The 22,839-nt window shown below is 35.9% G+C and overlaps 1 protein-coding gene across 7 annotated transcripts; it reads left to right on the plus strand.

The window, feature by feature from the left end:
• Positions 1–18: 18 nt before the first annotated feature.
• On the plus strand, positions 19–22,077 carry LOC117315327 (multivesicular body subunit 12B-like). Of its 7 annotated transcripts, none has more exons than XR_004529684.1 (12): positions 19–185; positions 623–727; positions 1,772–1,879; positions 2,586–2,676; positions 3,055–3,187; positions 5,527–5,655; positions 6,101–6,207; positions 9,565–9,606; positions 11,158–11,208; positions 13,187–13,548; positions 16,972–17,022; positions 18,376–18,447. XR_004529684.1 is itself a non-coding variant. In XM_033869479.1 (12 exons), exons 2-12 carry the CDS (start codon positions 650–652, stop codon positions 18,433–18,435), a joined length of 912 nt encoding a protein of 303 aa, XP_033725370.1. In that variant the 5' UTR covers positions 19–185; positions 623–649; the 3' UTR covers positions 18,436–22,077. The 7 variants fall into 7 exon arrangements, 5 of the variants coding, with proteins under 5 accessions (XP_033725370.1, XP_033725387.1, XP_033725382.1 ...); XM_033869479.1 differs by having other exon boundaries at positions 13,187–13,248; positions 18,376–22,077; XM_033869485.1 differs by having other exon boundaries at positions 26–185; positions 596–727; positions 13,187–13,248; positions 18,376–22,077.
• Positions 22,078–22,839: the final 762 nt, after the last annotated feature.

Consider the following 22,839-nt stretch of genomic DNA (forward strand, 5'->3'; position numbering starts at 1 on the left):
TAAGCATTAACACCACCTTGATCATAATAAAAAAATTGTGGAATAGGTCTACAGGAATTTCTTATTTACGTTTATTTTCTCTTGTCCAAACAGTACATTTTTTTCTCATCAAGTCTACGTGAAGCATTTTTCTTAGTGGACGGAACATTTCACATTCTGCTTTTTATGAAGGACACAAGAAACAGGTAGACTATAAGTCTAAGTGTAACCTTACTTCCTTGTTCATTTTTTTGTTTATTTTAATTATGAATCAAATTTGATACATCGGGCAGTTAGTTACACATGAAGTAATTGAGTTGCTATGAGCTTGTAAGTGCCGTTATTTATCACTGCATTACAAGTTGCAGTGAACTCCGACATCCTAGTGCATGTGTAATTAACCAGAGACTTGTATATCTAATATATATGTGATATACAAGTCTCTGAATTAACTGTTCAGAAAAGTTACAAGTTATATACACTGTTGAGGTTTCATGATGACAGATTGTGTTAGTATCTTAAATATATATAACCTCATGATCACATGCATCAATGTACTATTTGTAATTTGGCGATCACATTAATCTTTTTTTTTCAATTATAAATTTTGTTTCAGTGCCTCTATTGTGCTATTTTGTTCCAGTACTTGCAATAAAGAATAGCTTTGAAGATGTCAAACAGTGATTGGCCAATCACTGCTGTTACTGTGGTGACAGATCCCTCAAAGTGCCCTGCGGGATTCACAATTGTAAGTATTAAATAGGCAATTTCTGAAATGAGTGCAACATCCAGATACTGATTTTAAACCCCTTCTCATTTCCTAACAAACATTGTTCAAAGTATCATTTATACATATGTTTTTTTTGTTATGATCACAATTAACATGTATGTTTAAAAAAAACATGTGCACACACATGTACGCATTGCCAAATGGTTTGGTACGGTTCCCCTGTGTACTAATTGAACAAAAGAGACTTTGTAAAAGGACTGCATGCAGACATGTTTGAATGTATACTGTAGTAATACAGTAGGAATTTGAAGGGAAGCTTATATAATTACCAGGTGAGGTATATACGTACAGTGCACAATATAAAATTATCAGAAATATCTTCAGGTTCAAGATAAGGTTTGACAAATTTTAAGAAAACGAGGAAATAATATGATAATAATAACTACATGTCTAATATTGATCTATTGTTACTATTTAATTAAATTTGGGGACAACGATGATTAACAATAAAATTCTACCATGGATCAATGATATCCTTCGAGTATGTGCTAGAATCAATGTAGAAAATAACAATAAGTATATTATAAATACAACTGCTGTCTTGTTGAATCATACCACGTAATAAGTAGTTTTACAGCTAACATCTGATCGTGATTCCTCAGATTCAGTGAATTATTACAGCTTATATATATAAGAAAGATGTAAAACCTATATTTAAAGACTTTATAGAAAGATTAAAGCCAAGGTGCATTCTCCAGTATTCTGGAGAACATGTATGTACAATGTATTAAATCATTCATTGCTGCATGTCAACATCTTATATGTTCAAGGTTTCAGTTCTGACTTGCAGCATTTTCAGAAGTCAAATTACTATTTCTCAGAAATCTGTAGGATCAAAACAGGTGTCAATGCAAGTGGACATATCCATTATCCAATCACTTTAGTTTCAAATCAGGCGTTTAAGTTACATTTTGGGTAGTCTTAAAAATAATGGACTACCCCAAGCCCCTAGGGTATCATTTTACTTCAAACTGATATATATATTGTTATTTACTTTCTCAGATTGACAAAACATATGACAAGAGGGATGATGCAGACTTGTGGAGGGATGGGTACTTTGGGAAGCGTATCTGTCGCTATATGTGTGTGGAGAGATCTGCCCCCTCTGTAGTAAGTATCGGTGTAATAGGACAAAGATGTGACATTGTTGATAAGATAGCTGTAGTTGTTTAATAAATGATTACAATTTTGCTGTAAATTCAAAGAAAACTTTCACATGTTTTTAAACTGGAACCTGTTTATGGTTATATAGTCTTATAATTAAATTTCAAGCAGGATTGCAGACAAATTGAAAAAATGCAATATGATTATTTCTTTGTAATTCTCATCTGGAATAAAAGGACAAAAACTGAACATAAATGCAGTTAAGTACCATGATGTTGATATTTTAATGTTTCAACCACAAACTCTATACTATGTACATGTAACCATAAAGTTACCATTCAGACCTCTGTGATGTGACTCTTCCCACAAAACCTCGAACATAAACCTGTTATATCCGAGGTGATGGAAATTCTGATACTGTTTCTGATTAGTTATATCATTTTGGTCAATCATCATATTTTTTAAAAACCAAATTCACAAGTTTCATTTGCTACCTGTACATTTGTAAAAGTGTCCCTGATTAAATTAGAGTTGAAATGTTCTTGAATAACCCAAAAGAAAGATTATACACAGTCTCTGGTCTACATGTAAATTGTAAAATATAGGGTCTTAAGTGTGTGTCAGAGTCACTGTCCCTATGTGTTTTGAATTTCAGTACCTCATGATCCTAGCTATACCAAGGAAGTTGTAAATGTGATTTGTTTTTCTTTAGGGTAAAGATGTACTGGTTGATGTAGCTGTGATCAATGAAAGGGATCCTATTCCTGCTGGCTTTACCTGTATAGACTTCACCAGTGACACACGTGAGTGTCATAACAAGACCATCCAATTCAGAAGTGTATAAGGATATATGGCATCAAAGTTCTTCTTATACGTACATGATGAACAATATCTGAGATTGATGTCAAAAATCCCCAAATCTTGCCCTAAAATGATTTTGGTAAAATAATATTATATTTAATGGTTTTTAAATGATTGGTGTTAAATATTGATAAATTTAATTGTAATCACTCCATAAATTAAATAATACTAGTAGTATGTGCAGTGTTATTACTTGTTACACATAATTGATTCTTATTCGGTGAATTTATTGATAATACTTTCAGTGTTCGGTTATGAAAATATTCTTATGATTTTTATCCTTTAGGTGAGAAGGCTATGAAATGATTTTTATCCTTTAGGTGAGAAGGCTATGAAGAAGAAAATGCTGTGTGTGAGATACATGTCCAGCACTCTTACTAATGATGCTATCGCCGAGCTAATCATCCTGTCTAAGGGTGTGCGTCGTCCTCCCAACGGTTACAACCTTGTAGGGTAAGTGGGTAAGTTCAACATCCTGTCTAAGGGTGTGCGTCGTCCTCCCAACGGTTACAACCTTGTAGGGTAAGTCTAACATCCTGTCTAAGGGTGTGCGTCATCCTCCCAACGGTTACAACCTTGTAGGGTAAGTCTTACATCCTGTCTAAGGGTGTGCGTCGTCCTCCCAACGGTTACAACCTTGTAGGGTAAGTCTAACATCCTGTTTAAGGGTGTGCGGCGTCCTCCCAACGGTTACAACCTTGTAGGGTAAGTCTTACATCCTGTCTAAGGGTGTGCGTCATCCTCCCAACGGTTACAACCTTGTAGGGTAAGTCTTACATCCTGTCTAAGGGTGTGCGTCGTCCTCCCAACGGTTACAACCTTGTAGGGTAAGTCTAACATCCTGTCTAAGGGTGTGCGTCGTCCTCCCAACGGTTACAACCTTGTAGGGTAAGTCTAACATCCTGTCTAAGGGTGTACATGTCCTCCCAATGGTTACAACCTTGTAGGGTAAGTCTAACATCCTGTCTAAGGGGGTGCGTCGTCCTCCCAACGGTTACAACCTTGTAGGGTAAGTCTAACATCCTGTCTAAGGGTGTACACGTCCTCCCAACGGTTACAACCTTGTAGGGTAAGTCTAACATCCTGTCTAAGGGTGTACACGTCCTCCCAACGGTTACAACCTTGTAGGGTAAGTCTAACATCCTGTCTAAGGGTGTACACGTCCTCCCAACGGTTACAACCTTGTAGGGTAAGTCTAACATCCTGTCTAAGGGTGTACACGTCCTCCCAACGGTTACAACCTTGTAGGGTAAGTCTTACATCCTGTCTAAGGGTGTGCGTCGTCCTCCTAATGGTTACAACCTTGTAGGGTAAGTCTTACATCCTGTCTAAGGGTGTGCGGCGTCCTTCCAACGGTTACAACCTTGTAGGGTAAGTCTTACATCCTGTCTAAGGGTGTACATGTCTTCCCAACGGTTACAACCTTGTAGGGTAAGTCTAACATCCTGTCTAAGGGTGTGTGTCATCCTCCCAACGGTTACAACCTTGTAGGGTAAGTCTTACATCCTGTCTAAGGGTGTACACGTCCTCCCAACGGTTACAACCTTGTAGGGTAAGTCTTACATCCTGTCTAAGGGTGTACACGTCCTCCCAACAGTTACAACCTTGTAGGGTAAGTCTAACATCCTGTCTAAGGGTGTGCGGCGTCCTCCCATCGGTTACAACCTTGTAGGGTAAGTCTTACATCCTGTCTAAGGGTGTACACGTCCTCTCAACGGTTACAACCTTGTAGGGTAAGTCTAACATCCTGTCTAAGGATGTGTGTCGTCCTCCCAACGGTTACAACCTTGTAGGGTAAGTCTAACATCCTGTCTAAGGGTGTACACGTCCTCCCAACGGTTACAACCTTGTAGGGTAAGTCTAACATCCTGTCTAAGGGTGTGCGTCGTCCTCCCAACGGTTACAACCTTGTAGGGTAAGTCTTACATCCTGTCTAAGGGTGTGTGTCGTCCTCCCAACGGTTACAACCTTGTAGGGTAAGTCTCACACAAAAATAATAGGAGCAGTCATAATGTGTCTAGGCAATGCTTAAACAGAGGATATAGCAAACTGGTACCAAAAATATATCACTTCTAACAAAACGTGAGGTATAAACTAAATGGGAGAAAAATTCACATGAACTGTCAAACGATCATGTGTATCTTATAACTCCATTATTACCGGTAGGTTTCAGGAACGTGGTATACAGACCCCTCTTAGTGGAAATAAAGAAGAGAAGCAACTCAACAAGCCATGTTTCCAAACTTTAGTGTATTCTATTTTCACCTACAGCTGGTTGCTAATAAAAAAATTAGCCACAAGGTGATTTATTTTGCGATAATCAGACATCAACAGATCATTCTTATCGTTCAAGGAAGCAATGTGATTCCTGGTGTACATATATTTCTCTGAGTACCCTTTGTTTTCTTGTTCACAAGAATATCATTTACTTTAAATTTTAAATTAACAAAATTAATATGAAAAGCAACTTCTAAAGTTATGAAAACTGTTCAGAAAAAAGCTTTGTACATTTCAGTGTCAGTATGTGAAATGGTTCTACTGTACCCTTGAATGACAAAAGATCATTGAAAATGTAGACACATGATGTCACACTGGATTTATTTATGATTAATCAAAGGATGACTGCTTCCTGCAATACATGTACATAATATAATGATTAGCTAAACATGATATTTGTCTTGTCTGTGAAGAAAAGTCGCAAAGCCAGAGTTGTGTGACTTTTGCGTTGTTGACGTTTTAATAACACATAGTTATTGTGAATGTGAACATCCTTTGTTATTTTGTCATTTTAGAGAGTTAAACAACTTGGCACTTTGTTTCAAGATGGCCAGTTTTCGATCTCCTACAACTGAATCCCAACAGAACAATGTAGCTCAGCCCTACTCACCGAACTACACAACAGAAGCTCCCCTCAATAACATGTAAGTAATTTAACAATGTAGTTCACCATACACACCGAACTACACAACAGAAACTCTGCTCAATAACATGTAAGTAATTTAACAATGTAGTTCACCATACACACCGAACTACCCAACAGAAACTCCGCTTAATAACATGTAAGTAATTTAACAATGTAGTTCACCATACACACCAAACTACACAACAGAAACTCTGCTCAATAACATGTAAGTAATTTAACAATGTAACTCAGCCCTACATACCGAACTATACAATGGAAAATTGGCACAATAACATGTAAGTAATCTAACAATGTAGCTCCACCTTACAGACCAAACTAAACCATGGTGGTATGATTAATGTACAATAATTTCTCAAAAAGAGTCAATGATAGGGAAAATATTCCAATTTATAATGATACATTTTGAGAAAGTGGATATTGTGTACACCAATTTGTGTGTTTAGGGCGAATATTGGAACAACTCTACCGTATGCCATCAACCCTACAGGGAACCATGCTAGACCAGGGCTGGACAGGACCAACAGTTTAGCTGGTATAGGCAGTAATCACCGTGAGTATCTGCAAAGTTTATGGAGAGATCTTTCTCATAAGTCAATATATCAGTTTTTATCTGGTGTATATAGTATACATATTTATATGGTAAGCTTTGCCTGTAGTTTGGTAATATGTCTGTTGTTCATGTGTTATGTAAACTGTAACTATTACAACATAAAACACTGTTTATTGGCAGTGCAATATTTCTTTATATTGAAAACTGAATTTTCTGTAAGAGTTAGACTATATGTAACTAATATCCAACCCAACACTTCGCAACAACAACAAATCCATCAGTTTTGTGGTGATGCTTGGTGGTAACAGAACGGTATACAGTTAATCGGTACACAGTTTAATCATAATGATATAACATATTTAACATATTTAGTGATATAAATTATGTACAGTGGAACTTCGTTAACTCGAACTCGGATAACTCGAATACCCCGCTTAACTCGAAGTACCTCGCCGGTCCCGGCCGAATTCTCTCTTTGTCTTAGTAAAAAAAACTCGGAAAATTCGAATTCGGATAACTCGAAAAAATCGGATAATACGAAGTAAAAATTGGGTCCCAACAATAAAAATCCTACTTGAAATGTTCGAATAACTTGAAGTATAATTTTCGTCGATCGGTGGCAAACGCCGACATTTTTTAAGAGCTAAATTCCGTTTGTAATACTGAACATATCGGCACTACTAACCTACATGCTATTATAAGTGTTTCATGAATTCATAAAAGAAATTGTCGGTTGAATCTTATAACAACAAGTCTTGGTGATAAAAAGTTCCCAAGGCGGTCGCGATATCAGTACACACGATAGTCAACAACTCATCTACCCGTTCGCTCAAGCGGAACTAATCTCTGACACACCGGTAGATCTACCTGGCTGATGTTTTTACAGGTGTAGAAATGACACAGTCACCGGCGCCTATTAAATCTTTAAACTGCTGAAACAATAGCGTAATTACTGCCGAGGTGTTCAGAGTACAACTGTAACGGTCAGTGCTGTCTATTAAGTCGGATAAAACGCCAACTCAGTTACAGTAACATTTTATACGCACATGCGCAGCCCAACTTCCGGTGCTAATACACATGAAAATGGCGTGGTTATCAATAAAAAGTAAGTAGGCCGATCAAACAGTATTTTATATATTTCCAATAAAAGGATGGTTCTGTTACGTTTTGTATGCAATCTGTGTTAAACTTAAACGGTTATTTGTTTTGACATTAATAACTTGTTATTTTGTCGAATTCCGTTTTATCGTTTACCTTTTGCAAACATGACTTGCACATCAGATCGTTATTGAAGTGACTAAGTGAAAGAAACTTTATCGTGACTGTATATCGGCAAAACTACACCAAATTACAAGTGACATAACGAAACATTACATATATATTTACATGTATTGACCAGTCTTCACATTAAACTGATGAGCGACAGAGCGAAGTTATAATGATTATATAATGTTGACAAATATTGACCAAACTTTTCACCAAAAACGATAACTCGCTTAATTCGAACACTCGGATAACTCGAAGTTTTTTCGTGGTCCCGTCGACTTCGAGTTAACGAAGTTCCACTGTATTTGAAAAAAACTATTAAAAAATTTACAATTAACATTATTAAACTTCCCTGTTGTATGAAACTAATCAGACCGAGAGCAACATCCCATGATTCTCCAAACATCATAGTTTTCTTTTTTGTATACCATATTCACCATAATCAGTTCACTACTGATTTGAGAGTAAGAATGCTGTTTTGTGAAACATTGTCTGCTGGGGTGAGCCAGTACTTGGAGTCAGGCTGAAGGCTTTTATTTTTATAATTTCTGGTTAATGCTGCAATACAGGGAAGGGCACTGATTGTGATGAATATGCTATGAAGTTGAATTTGAAATGTTCACTTTTTCAGCACAAGTCTATGATTTTTATTTTTAATTTAATAGTTCTATTATTTGTGTACTAGGATCCTACCCTGTATTAATCTTATAACTGTAGACATAATCAAATGCATGCAACTCCGCTTTGTTTTATCTATAATCTATATAAATGTGAATGTTATATTTTAGGTATCAGTTTTGTTTATTTAGACAAAGTAATGTGCAAAGAAATCAATATTTTGTATCATTATTTAGTAAGCAACTACTAAATAGACATTTTATACAAAAAGCAACACCTCTCTTCAACATGTTTTATTTCAGTATAGTGTTGTGGCTTTAAGTGTCCTGTCAATATCTTCCTTTAATATTATAATTTTATCTACATTTATCAGGCTTTATAAATGTGAAAAGGAAAAAGGCAAAGTGCCCCATTGACAGAGTTTATGCTGGGTATTTTATTTCATAAAACTTTATCTGATTAAATGGTGTCCCTCAATTTCAATAAACTTTCAGAAAATAAGTGTCCTTTTTTGTGTCGCCTGCAAAAAGCAAACTTCATACAGATTTTTCTTATCACAAGTGCTTGCTAGGGATCACTTTTCAGGTCTGACGGTCAAAGGTGAAGGTCACCATTACTTTAAATAGAAAACAGGTGACACATCCACTTCTGTGGAATTCTTGTATTTTTTATGTGTTATTATCAAGTTAAAAGTCTGTAAGGATGGATTCAAAGTTCTGCATTAGGATTCAAAAATAGGACCCTTCTTTAATTGGTATCAAAGGTTGGTATGCTTGGATGTTACCTAGTAAAAATGAATATCATGTTTCACAGTTTTGATCCTTGCTTCAATTAAAAAAACACACACAAAATATGTTTGTTTTACTATCATCTGGAATGATTCGTCTATGGGAACCATACTCCAGTCAGAAATCTCTGGAGTATCCCACTCATGTTTTCTTGTGTAGAATATTTTCAAGATAAATTCAGTCTATAAGCAAAACATGATATACACAACTCACATGTGTAATGCATGTGTAATATATACTACTGTAACATAACTAAAAGTGGTGTTTGGAGCATCAGGAATTTATAGAATATTAAACAGAAGTTATTTACATCCTATAAAACAGGACTATTTGTCCAAGAGAGATATTTCAACTCTGCTTGACTGAAGTTTTAAAGATCAGAAGGCAACATTTCATATTACAGTATAACAACCGAAGAGAATTACTAGAGGAGTGAATCTACATTTAATCCCCCACCAGGAACAGTAGAGAATAAAAAGAACCTGCTAACCTATACGAGCACAGTAGTAATGACCTGTCAGCTTGTATAGATTGGGGTGGGGCGGGTCAGTGTTTTCAAATAAATTGTTTGAAATACATTGCTATGTTCATGTATAGATGCTGATCTGTGATGTTTCCTCATAATATAAGGATAATACTCTACAATATATACTTGTAAAGTGTAACAATGATTTTATTTCCCCAGAAGAAAACCATGTGCTCCATGGTTCCCAGCAAGTGGTACAAGGTATTTAACTTCCATAGAATTGCCGACTGTTTCTCTTGCTCAACTCTCTGCAAGCTATCAATTCTTAGTCATGTGATGGATCATTTACTCATTGATTGATTTACATTGCCTACCGTTACAGAGTTGATGTTTATTATAGCATTATTCAATCATATCTTTATGATGATATTACATGTAATATATATAAAAAAAAGTGTAACTTAAAAAATTGATGTATAATCTCAAATTACGCTATGAAAGCTTAACCATTTATATTTCTATTGTTCTAAACAGAACTGCATTACTGTATTAATGTCTTGACTATTAAAACACTTTATTTACTGTAACATGTAATTGTGACAATCCCAACTATCACGGTCTTATCTGCTTCCTAACTTCATGCCATTGCTATATAACACTCAGTGATATTAATAGTCTTCTAGAACACTTGCCATGTTGTATAATACTGCTATGTTGCTATTTACTAAACCTTGATTATTCCTGCAGCACTGATTTGGCTTATATATGAGGCTTACTTTCAGAGATCCCAACATTGTGTCAGCTGAAATTTGGTTAAACATGTATAATGATTTTATAGGAAATCGATCATTTCGTCATTTAGGTTTTACCACCCATTATTTATCAAAGTCCTTCAGCTATAAAGATGGCATTAGGTCCATATAAAAAACATCTAAAATGGAGATAGTTTGGTTCACAATAAAGCTAATAAGCTAAGTGTAGACCAGATATATTTAAGTGTAGCCCAGATGTATTTGTGGAGTTAAGAAGCTGTTTTTTCGTATACACTGTGTTTTATTGATGACAACATAAGTCATACATCATCTGCCTCGTGAGGCTTACCATAAATATTCGCGTATAGTGCACATTTTTTTTCAAAATTTGACAAGTGAAAAACTCCACTACGAGTGCACACTATACATGAATATTTATGGTAATTACGAAGGGTCATGTACTTACCTTTTTGTAAATAAGTGCATATTAGTGACCTATGAGTAAAAGCTGTCCCATTTCACATGAAAACGCAACATTTAACAGGATAATACAATAGGATGAAGGTCTCAAACAATTCACAGCTTTTTATCTAATAAGACATTTTCATCATTTATAGTCTTTTTGATTGATACTTAGCTTTTTGTAAATAAATGCATATTTTCAGTGAATGGTGGGAGAAAGTGATGACACAGATATCTGATTGCATTAATACATATAAATGTTTGCGCTTGTTTAATGTTAGTTAGGAAATAACTGGTGCTTCTTAAAACACTAAATCAGTAATTATAGCAATGATTTCATTATTTATTTTCCACTTAAGTTTACATAAATTCTAATTCTATGAACAAAAGCTGTTAATGAATTATCTCCATTGTCCATAAGTATACAACATACACAATGAACAAATAACTTGTTCAGAAATATAAGTAAGAGAGAAGAAATTGATATAATTTAATACCTATAGCTAGTATTACATGTTTAACCTGAAATCTACAATATTTACTCTGATACAATGATTTTTATTTATAATTATATATGGCAGTTGGTTTTTATCTTCAGGACCTAACCCCATGCTGTGTACCACCCTTGCTTTAAGTCACCAGTTACAAGGTATTAGGGTTATACCATATGTCTGACCAAATCTAGGTTAACTGTTAGGACTACATGTGTAGGGTTATACCATATGTCTGACCAAATCTAGGTCAACTGTTAGGACTACATGTGTAGGGTTATACCATATGTCTGACCAAATCTAGGTCAACTGTTAGGACTACATGTGTAGGGTTATACCATATGTCTGACCAAATCTAGGTCAACTGTTAGGACTACATGTGTAGGGTTATACCATATGTCTGACCAAATCTAGGTTAACTGTTAGGACTACATGTGTAGGGTTATACCATATATCTGACCAAATCTAGGTCAACTGTTAGGACTACATGTGTAGGATTATACCATATGTCTGACCAAATCTAGGTCAACTGTTAGGACTACATGTGTAGGGTTATACCATATGTCTGACCAAATCTAGGTCAACTGTTAGGACTACATGTGTAGGGTTATACCATATGTCTGACCAAATCTAGGTCAACTGTTAGGACTACATGTGTAGGGTTATACCATATGTCTGACCAAATCTAGGTCAGTTGTTAGGACTAACGTGTGTAGGGTTAATACCATATGTCTGACCAAAATCTAGGTCAGTTTGTTTAGGACTACATGTGTAGGGTTATACCATATGTCTGACCAAATCTAGGTCAGTTGTTAGGACTACATGTGTAGGGTTATACCATATGTCTGACCAAATCTAGGTCAACTGTTAGGACTACATGTGTAGGGTTATACCATATGTCTGACCAAATCTAGGTCAGTTGTTAGGACTACATGTGTAGTTGTTTGGTGATTATTATATTATTGTGTAGGGAGTAGTTGTTTGGTGATTATCATATTATTGTGTAGGGAGTAGTTGTTTGGTGATTATTATATTATTGTGTAGGGAGTAGTTGTTTGGTGATTATTATATTATTGTGTAGGGAGTAGTTGTTTGGTGATTATTATATTATTGTGTAGGGAGTAGTTGTTTGGTGATTATTATATTATTGTGTAGGGAGTAGTTGTTTGGGTTGGTCCGAATTTCACTGCTGTCACAATTTATACATTGTATAAGTAGAACTGACAATTGTTAATTAGATATGCTTTACAAAAACTCACTTTCTCCCACAATTCACAAGTGAATTCCTATTTTTACTAAGGAAAACATTCAAAGACCTTTCCTATCACGATGGTAGGACAGACAGCTCCATGGTCTCAGATAACATGTCCCTCAGCCATTAAAGCCTAAGCCTTCTGCTCAATTTTTAAGATATTTGCCTGAGGTAGAGATACCTCTGTGTCCACAGAGGTGACAGATTATTTTAGTCTGTATCTTTCAGCATTACAAAGTTGGAAAAATATTGCCTGCCTGAATTTATTTGACATATTATCACTAAAGGGGTCTGTTTCTCCTTGACTATACTTAAGATATAAGATATTGAAAGCCATCCATATCACCCATAGTTACACATATACCTTCAACATTTCTCTTTTGCAACTCTCCACAATTTACAGGCTATATCCTAAATATCTTATTTATGTACTACCAAGGTAATACTACTTTATTGGTATACCCCGGTACATTCTTCTTGACGGAATTGTATCACTTTACTTAGTGCACAGTTTGTTTGCATGGTATGCTTTTATAAGCTAGAATAGTTAGATTTTAATTCAAAAGTTAGATTAAGATAACAAATTGATGAAAATGCATTTATATCATGAATATGTATGTGATGCAGTAATGTTGAAATACAATATACATTGTATTACAAGTAGTAAATTCAATGTAAAGAGTTTGGCTACCACTCTCGACGAGAGCTTAATTCTATTCATGTAAGTTTAAGAATTATCCCAGTACTAAATGTATCCCTTACATTTCCTATCAAAAACTTTTCTCATGTAACTTGGACAATTTGATAATGTGAAATACAATCATTTTATTGCAGTACTGCCCAGTGTTTATAATGTATATATAATAATGTTATTTGTATTTTAGCTTTGTCTGGTGTGCCCTGGCAGATAAACCCACGATACACAGAAATGACCAGGCTACAGGATGTAAGTATCAGATAAATCCACGATACACAGAAATGACCAGGCTACAGGATGTAAGTATCAGATAAACCCACGATACACAGAAATGACCAGGCTACAGGATGTAAGTATCAGATAAATCCACGATACACAGAAATGACCAGGCTACAGGATGTAAGTATCAGATAAACCCACGATACACAGAAATGACCAGGCTACAGGATGTAAGTATCGGATAAATCCACGATACACATAAATGACCAGGCTACAGGATGTAAGTATCAGATAAACCCACGATACACAGAAATGACCAGGCTACAGGATGTAAGTATCACTGGTATAGGGTGAAGGACGGCCATCGCCCATTTTTGGTGTCTGTATATATAGAATGTTTAAGAAGATCAGTGTTGGTTACAAGTTGTAAATAAAACTTTTATAACTGATGTATAACAGTGTTACAGTGTATGACAGAGGATAGATCTGGCCTATATTCACCTTACATGGACATTCATTGGTTGAAGAAACTTTTGAAGTAAACACAAGAGCTATTATATCAACCAAATTTCTAAGAATGCTAATTAGCATATGACAAGTTGCAGAGACTGGATCTGACCCATATTTTATGCTTGATTGAGCCCATGTTGGACTAATGTACCCCTAATACTATTTGTATCTCTTATATTTAAACATTTTTAGGTCACCTGAGACGAAGTCTCAAGTGACCTATTCTAATCGCCTTTTGTCCGTCGTCGTCCGTCGTGCGTCCGTAAACTTTTTACATTTTCGACTTCTTCTCCAAAACCACTGAACAAAATTCAATGAAATTTGGCAGAAAGTTTCTATGGCTGAAGGTCAACCAAAATTGTGAATTATATGGTTCCCACCCCCCAGGGGCCTGAGGGGTGGGGCCAAAAAGGGTCAAATTGACTAAAACTTCAAAAATCTTCTTCTCTACTCTCAGATATGGTGGAGTCAAACACTCTTTTAGATGAAAGGGTCTTGTGGTGCTTTACCAAAATTGTGAATTGCATGACCCTGGGGTCTCACGTTTGCCCCTGGGGAGGGGGTAAACTTTACTATAGTTTATATAGAGAAATCACATTTTTGACTATTATTTATTGGATTTGTATTGGAAATTTTTCTTATCTGGTTAATATTATCAGTGTTGGATAACTGTTTGATAGTATGCATATGTTGGCCCTGACTGACCCCCAGGGGCTGATGGGCGGGGCTAAAAAGTATCAAATTGACTGAAATTTCAAAAATCTTCTTCTCTACTCTCTTATTTGGTAGAATCAAAAACTCTACATAGATGGAAGGTCCTTATGGTGCTTTACCAAAATTGTGAATTTTATTACCCTGGGGTTTCATGTTTGCCTCCTGGGGAGGGGGTTAACTTTACTATAGTTTATATAGGGAAATCACATTTTTGACTATTATTTGTTGGATTTGTATTGGAACTCATTCTAACCTGGTCAACATTATCACCATAGGATAACATTTTGATGGTATGGAAATGTTGGCCCTGACTGACCCCCAGGGGCTGATGGGCGGGGCTAAAAAGGGTCAAATCGACTGAAATTTCAAAAATCTTCTTCTCTACTCTCATATTTGGTAGAATCAAAAAATCTCCATAGATGGAAGGGTCTTATGGTGCTTTACCAAAATTGTGAATTTAATGACACAGGGGTCTCGCATTTTGCCCCTGGGGAGGGGGTAAACTTTACTATAGTTTATATAGGGAAATCACATTTTTGGCTATTATTTGTTGGATTTGTATTGGAATTTATTCAAACCTGGTTAACATCATCAGCGTTGGATAACAGTTTGATAGTACACATATGTTGGCCCTGACTGACCCCCAGGGGCTGACGGGCGGGCTAAAAAGTGTCAAATTGACTGAAATTTCAAAATCTTATTCTCAATACCTATATAAGATAGAATCAAAAACTTTTCATAGAAGGAATGGTTTTATGGTGTTTTACTTGAATTGTGAATTTCATGACCCTGGGGTTTCACATTTGCCCCTTGGGAGAGGGTAAACTTTGCGATAGTTTATATAGGGAATTCATATCTTTGACAATCATTTGTTTTATGTCTATTGGAATTCATTTTAACTTTCTTAAAATTATCAGCAAGGGATGACAGCTTAATATGCACATGTTGGCCCTGACTGACCCCAAGGACTGATGGGTGGGGCCAAAAAGGGTCAATTAAATTAACTGAAATATTTCAAATCTCAGGTGACCGTTAAGGCCCGTTGGGCCTCTTGTGTTATGACATTATAACAAAGTTGGTCAAATTTCGTATCTTATCTTGTTGAAATTTTGTCAAACTTAAATTCATCTGACCAAAGCTAAAGGTCCTTTGGTCAGATTTAAGGGAAAGTGATATCTTTAACTGGTTGATTTTTTTAGGTCACCTGAGACGAAGTACATCGTCCATCGTCTGTCGTCCGTCGTGCATCGTAAACAAGTTACATTTTTAACTTCTTCTCAATTACCAACAGGCCCAGAGACCTGATATTGGGTGTGTAGTATGCTGGGATGAAGAGCTACCAAGTTTGTTCAAATGGATGATCTTGACCTTCATTCAAGGTCACAGGAGTCAAATGTGCTAAAATCTTTAAAGGACTTCTTCTTGATAACCAAAAGGCACAGAGACCCAATATTAGATCTGTAGCATGCTGGGATGAAGGGCTACAAAAGTTTGTTCAAATGGATGACCTTGACCTTCATTCAAGGTCACATGGCCCAAATATGCTAAAATATATCAAAACTCAGGTGACCGTTAAGGCCCATGGGCCTCTTGTGTTATCACAAACTTGATTGAAGTCTGGTTAGAAATAACCAAAGGTCCAGGCCATGTCTTGTTACAAGTGATCTACCCAAAGGTCCAGGCCATGTCTTGTTACAAGTGATCTACCCAAAGGTCCAGGCCATGTCTTGTTACAAGTGATCTACCCAAAGGTCCAGGCCATGTCTTGTTACAAGTGATCTACCCAAAGGTCCAGGCCATGTCTTGTTACAAGTGATCTACCCAAAGGTCCAGGCCATGTCTTGTTACAAGTGATCTACCCAAAGGTCCAGGCCATGTCTTGTTACAAGTGATCTACCCAAAGGTCTAGGTCACCAGATCTAATGTTGGAGTCAAATTTTGTATCTTTAGTTAGAACTGGTACATTTATTGTAATAGCATGTAGTTTTTAAGAATCAAACAGTACTACCAGGTACTAATTAATTGGCTGACCAAGGTCAAGTTCTGGGAGAAAGGTGAAGGTCATATTTATATTTCTTAACTAATAAACATTTAGTTCTGAAGTTTTGAAGCAGACTTGGTGAGAACTAAAAGAGAATCTTTTTGAAAATGGTCAAGTTCATCAAATTAAACAGTGTAAAATTAACAAAGGTCTTGGACTGTACTTTTGGTTGGTGTGACAAATGGTTGTGCTGACCCCTTAGGAGACTGACGGGCAGGGCCAAAAGGAGGCAATTTGGGTATATTGATATAAATGATTTCTTCATTAAAACTATGCAAAGCTCTGCCCCTATGACGTGATGAGTTGAGCTCTAAAGGGGAAACCAGATAGAAATACAAGCCCTCTGGGCCTTTTGATTTGATAAGGCATCCTGTATCTTGTATCCAAATGATGTTTGTATTATAAGTCATTGAGCTGCCATATGAAATAGAATATTGACATTTGTTTAGTGATATGAACATTTTTTTCCATTTCTTCCTTTTTTTTAGATAATGATTCCACAGATTGGATACAAGTCGATCATGGATATTGAAAATGAGGTATGACTAATATACATTTATCAGACTTAATACATACCTAACAAATTATCGCGAATCAAAAACTGGAGGAAAATGTGTATTTATGAAAGTATGCAAGAAATTCCCAAAAATAATAACTGGGTCTGACAGACCAAGTTTTTATGCAAAATAGTCCCAAAATGCAACCAGCGGGTTATCAGTCTATACAAAATGGCGGAACGCCGAATGCACGAGCCTGCCAAAACACTGACAGATTCTGCCAAAAAGAAACGTTAAAGGGACTTGAATCAGCAAAACCCGAGTATCTCCTTAGGGAATGAAATGATTTGTTGGAACTTAACGAGAAAAGAATACACTCAAATTCCAATTTTGCCAGACGTCTATATTGGATTGCTGGTTAGCTTTTGAACATTGTCAACTTCAGCGGTCTAAAAATGTATTGATGTTTTGTTGTATGCATATTGCTACATTTTAGAATTAAGTGTTTAGATGTATGTTTGTTTGTTTGGTTTGTTTATTACTCGAATATTCTGTTAATATGTTTAAATGAAAGCATTATTGGCCAAAGTTCACATATTCTCGATATGTAAACAATGGCCATGTGTGTAGTTAATGTGCAGTGCACATTGCTATAGCCTCGTTCTTGGCTTCGCGACAAATCTCGCGATAAAAATAAATGCGGCGAGTTATTTTTATACACTGATGTCTCAAGGACTCTCCTGGTCAAGCGTGCAGGCCAGTGGTCATTTAATGTTAGGAGAGCGTGAATGAGCATCTTGGATTGCCATTAATACATGTGTGAAGCTAGAATTTTAGGTTATTTGGAAGTTTGCAGCTTTAATATGGAAAATTTAAAGTTAAGGAGGAATGTTGATACCAAGTACCTGTAACTCTATAGTGTTTCACTAACCCATCAAACATAAGTGCTGATTTACATTCCAGCAAATCATACAACCATTTAAAATTCAAATGAATTAAGTCTTATGCAGTTTTAGTTTTAGTTTATATGGAAATCACATTTTTGAGCATAATTTATTTCATTTCATGAACCTGACTAACCCCCAGGGGCCTGATGGACAGGTTCAAAAAGGTCAAACTGATTGTAATTTCAAAAATCTTCTCAGGACCCAGTTATGGTAGAATCAAATACTATTAATGGATGGAGGTTCATTAAAATGCTTTATCAAAATTGTAAATTTTAAGGTCTCTGGGTTTTCATGTTTCCCTCGTGAAAGGGCTAAACTTTACTATTATTTATTTAAGAACTGTATAGAATTTTACATTGTTGCATGTTTAAGACTCAGGTGACCATAAAAAACCATGCACCTCTTGTTAACTACATGAAAATACAGTGCCGCCTTTATTATTTTTCAGTACTCCTATTCATTCAACATAGAGAGATCAGTGTCCACGAATGCCTGCAACTATGAGTGATGTAAAGGTCAGAGGTCAGAACTGCCTGACAGTCACAATAGAACATGAAGAGAAAATTGTATACATTGGTACTGGGCTGGGTGATCGTTTGTACACAGGAGTAGGTGATTATGAGCTCGGGAAATATTGGAAGACTTAGCCATTTGCTTCAACCAAGAGTTCTGCTACATTTTAAGGGAATAAAGACAAACATTTGGCTTGTATCATGTGGTAGCATGTAAGTAGACAAAGGAAATCATTCATGCTTGGAAAAGTAGTTAACAACATGTGTTGTCTCCCCTGATGCCTAGGGATTCAAAGATTGTTCTGTCTGTTAGTTGTCACTGTTCTTGTGAGAGATGGACATTTTGCCTGGATACTGCCCAAATGTCAGATGGACAATTTTCCTGGACATTTGAATGAGCACTGCCCAAATGTCAGATGGACACTTCCCTGAATATTTTAATGACTACTGTCCAAGTGTCAGATGGACACTAGCCTGATTTCTGGACAGTCTCAGATGGACACTAGCCTGATTTTTGGACAGTCTCAGATGGACACTTGCCTAATTTCTGGACAGTCTCAGATGGACACTTGCCTGATTTCTGGACAGTCTCAGATGGACACTAGCCTGATTTCTGGACAGTGTCAGATGGACACTTGGCTGATTTCTGGACAGTGTCAGATGGACACTAGCCTGATTTCTGGAGAACTCTTGGCTATGTTTAAATTGACACTGGCCAGGTTTCTGGATGACACTAAGGTTTAAGTCGGTGAATGGACACTTCTGGTATTCAGATGACATCAAAGTTTCCAGTCTGTCCAAGTATCCAAGAGACATGCAGACTTTCAATGTTCAATGATGATTTGTGTGTTGATAATACATGTACATCATTTTGACAACTTCTCCATTACATAAAAATGTCATGTTGCCCCACCCTTCCACAAAAAATATGTCGGTAAGATTGTTATTTTGATAGAAATGTTACGGTTGATGATAACCTAGTCAGGTCCATACAACATTGTATAGACACTGGCTTTGAGGTACTTTAATTTACTTTGATAATCATTAATTGCATAAATATCTAACAAAGAATTTCACCACTAGTAATTAAAGTCTATAAATAACTAACATTTCAACAGGATTGGATGAAGACATGAAACACAATATGTTTGTATGTTTTAGATAAAATCAGTCTGGGGATCAGAATGTATACTCCTTGAGGCACTGATCCCATATAGGGTTTAGTACTCCATACCTACACATGTTAGACTTTTTAACCCCGACATATTAGACTTTATTAACTCCTGACATGTTAGACTTTATTAACCCCCGACATATTAGACTTTATTAACCCCCGACATATTAGACTTTATTAACCCCCGACATATTAGACTTTATTAACCCCCCGACATGTTAGACTTTATTAACTCCGACATATTAGACTTTATTAACTCCCGACATGTTAGACTTTATTAACCCCCGACATATTAGACTTTATTAACCCCCGACATATTAGACTTTATTAACCCCGACATATTAGACTTTATTAACTCCCGACATGTTAGACTTTATTAACCCCCGACATATTAGACTTTATTAACCCCCGACATATTAGACTTTATTAACCCTGACATATTAGACTTTATTAACTCCCGACATGTTGGACTTTATTAACCCCCGACATATTAGACTTAATTAACTCCCGACATGTTAGACTTTATTAACTCCCGACATGTTAGACTTTATTAACCCCCGACATATTAGACTTTATTAACCCCCGACATATTAGACTTTATTAACTCCCGACATATTAGACTTTATTAACCCCCGACATATTAGACTTTATTAACCCCCGACATGTTAGACTTTATAACCCCCGACATGTTAGACTTTATTAACCCCCGACATGTTATACTTTATTAACTCCCGACATATTAGACTTTATTAATCCCCGACATATTAGACTTAATTAACCCCCGACATGTTAGACTTTATTAACCCCCGACATGTTATACTTTATTAACTCCCGACATGTTAGACTTTATTAACCCCCGACATATTAGACTTTATTAACTCCCGACATATTAGACTTTATTAATCCCCGACATATTAGACTTAATTAACCCCCGACATGTTAGACTTTATTAACCCCCGACATGTTATACTTTATTAACCCCCGACATGTTAGACTTTATTAACTCCCGACATATTAGACTTTATTAACCCCCGACATATTAGACTTTATTAACCCCTAACATATTAGACTTTATTAACCCCCGACATATTAGACTTTATTAACTCCCGACATGTTAGACTTTATTAACCCCCGACATGTTAGACTTTATTAACCCCCGACATGTTAGACTTTATTAACCCCGACATATTAGACTTTATTAACTCCCGACATAGACTTTATTAACCCCGACATGTTGTCCTCAGTATCGATAAGTATCCTACATGGTACAGTGTAGTGTATTTTGAGTCATACAGTGTATTCGAGATATCAATACACTTTATGTTTTGAAGATCCATTAATAATATCATTGATAAATTCTTGACAAATTTGAAAAGCAGAAAATAAACATTCTTATAGTGTATGTATACAACTCTATGACTCATGCCCTATATATACCGGTAAATCTTTTTCATACAATGCTTACACCAGTATATGAGAGTTTACTCTGAATGATGTTTGTCACACGTTAACGAAGTATTAAAGTTAGTATTAGGATTTATTATTGATTAATATCTAGTTAATTACATTCATACGTCTTTTCCGACATAGCATTATTGCGACCAAAGTCAACCAATATTGATAAAATTACCCCAACTTGGCCAATATCACTTGCATACCATTTCCAGATATCAGACTATTGTTTCCTTTGATTGACAAATTCCATTTTTCACAAAATTGTTAGTAAAATATCTGTACACAGAGAGATGGGTACATATGTAGATCTAGGTACAAGTTCCTATGATATCTTATCTAAATGATTCTAATCTTTTACTTCAGTATATAAATATACTGTTTGGATGATCTCGGCTGCTAACTTTAAGTGGATATACCAGATAGAATAATTCACTGTAGTTTATATCTATCACAATTGTAATGAACTTTTTATCTTGCTAGGACAACTTGGTTTGGTGGGAAATATAAAGTAATACTAGTGAAATTAAAAGAAGAAGAAAAATGATAGTTCATTTCATGATTTAAGCTTATTTGAAGTTTATGTAACTAAATAAAAACAAAGACATAAACTTCAAACTTTTGTGATCATAGTGTCAGTTTTGTGATCATAGTGTCAGTTTTGTGATCATAGTGTCAGTTTTGCAGTATTCAAGATAAAAACAATGTGCTTTGCTTAAATTGTGATTTTCAACTAGACATTGTATAACAATAACTAGATGTGCAACATTGTCTTGTGAAAATAGGATTTCCCCCAGATGTAGTGATATAAATTGAGAAATTAAATCTGTTAACAACACTATGCTTGTAAATGCTTGTAGGGACGCTTCAGTTTAGTCAGCGACAATGAAAGTAGACAGGATGTGTGGATGAAAGCTTGGTGTTTTCTATTGTTTGAGGTTTTATTTCATGAAAGAAGATGTTTTTAGTGTTATTTATTCATATGTTAACAAATAAAAAGGATATTCTTGACTTTTGATGTTTTTGTTTTCTCCATCCATGTGTGTGTCAGTATTTGTTACTAGTCGGAGACAATTGTGACTGGATTTCAACCAGATTTGGATGATAGATGAGGTGTAGCAAAAACACTGTAATAGTCAACCATTTGAAAAAACAGTGAAAGAGCTAGATAGATGGTTCGGCGCATCAGCTGCAGAGGATTCACTTTGATGAAGTCAGACGGATGTGCACCCTCTGGGAGAGAAGGGTCATGGCCGGGATTCTTATCGTGATGTTGATCATCATGAAAATTTTTTCCTTCTGTATAAATGAAGGGATGCTTTCTCCTGTACAGATGAAGGGATGTTTTCTCCTATACAGGTGAAGGTATTTTTCTCATGTAAAAATCAATGCAACAGCTATATATACCATTGATGCGAAAATGCAGTTGCATGCAGATAATTTTCAAAACAATAAATAATGATAATAATTTGAAATCAATCATAATAAAAATGTTCAGTATCCATCAAAACCCTTTTGTTTTACCAATTTTCGGCAAGAATCTACATCATAACTATTTTGACCAATCAGAGCCCTTCAATTCATTAACATGGCAAGTTGGCACCCAAGCTATTCGAAACTGTTGGCCATTAATTTAGGTGTTCTTCAAAACCTTTATGTCACAAGCGGTCAAGGTGGTTGGGTGGCACAGTGGTAAAACACTTGCCTTTCACCAAGGCGGCCATGAATAGGTATGGGGTCACCTGCATGACCACGTAGGTTTTCCCGGGTACTC

Source organism: Pecten maximus, chromosome 2 (genome assembly GCF_902652985.1).
Source record: "Pecten maximus chromosome 2, xPecMax1.1, whole genome shotgun sequence".
NCBI lineage: Eukaryota > Metazoa > Mollusca > Bivalvia > Pectinida > Pectinidae > Pecten > Pecten maximus.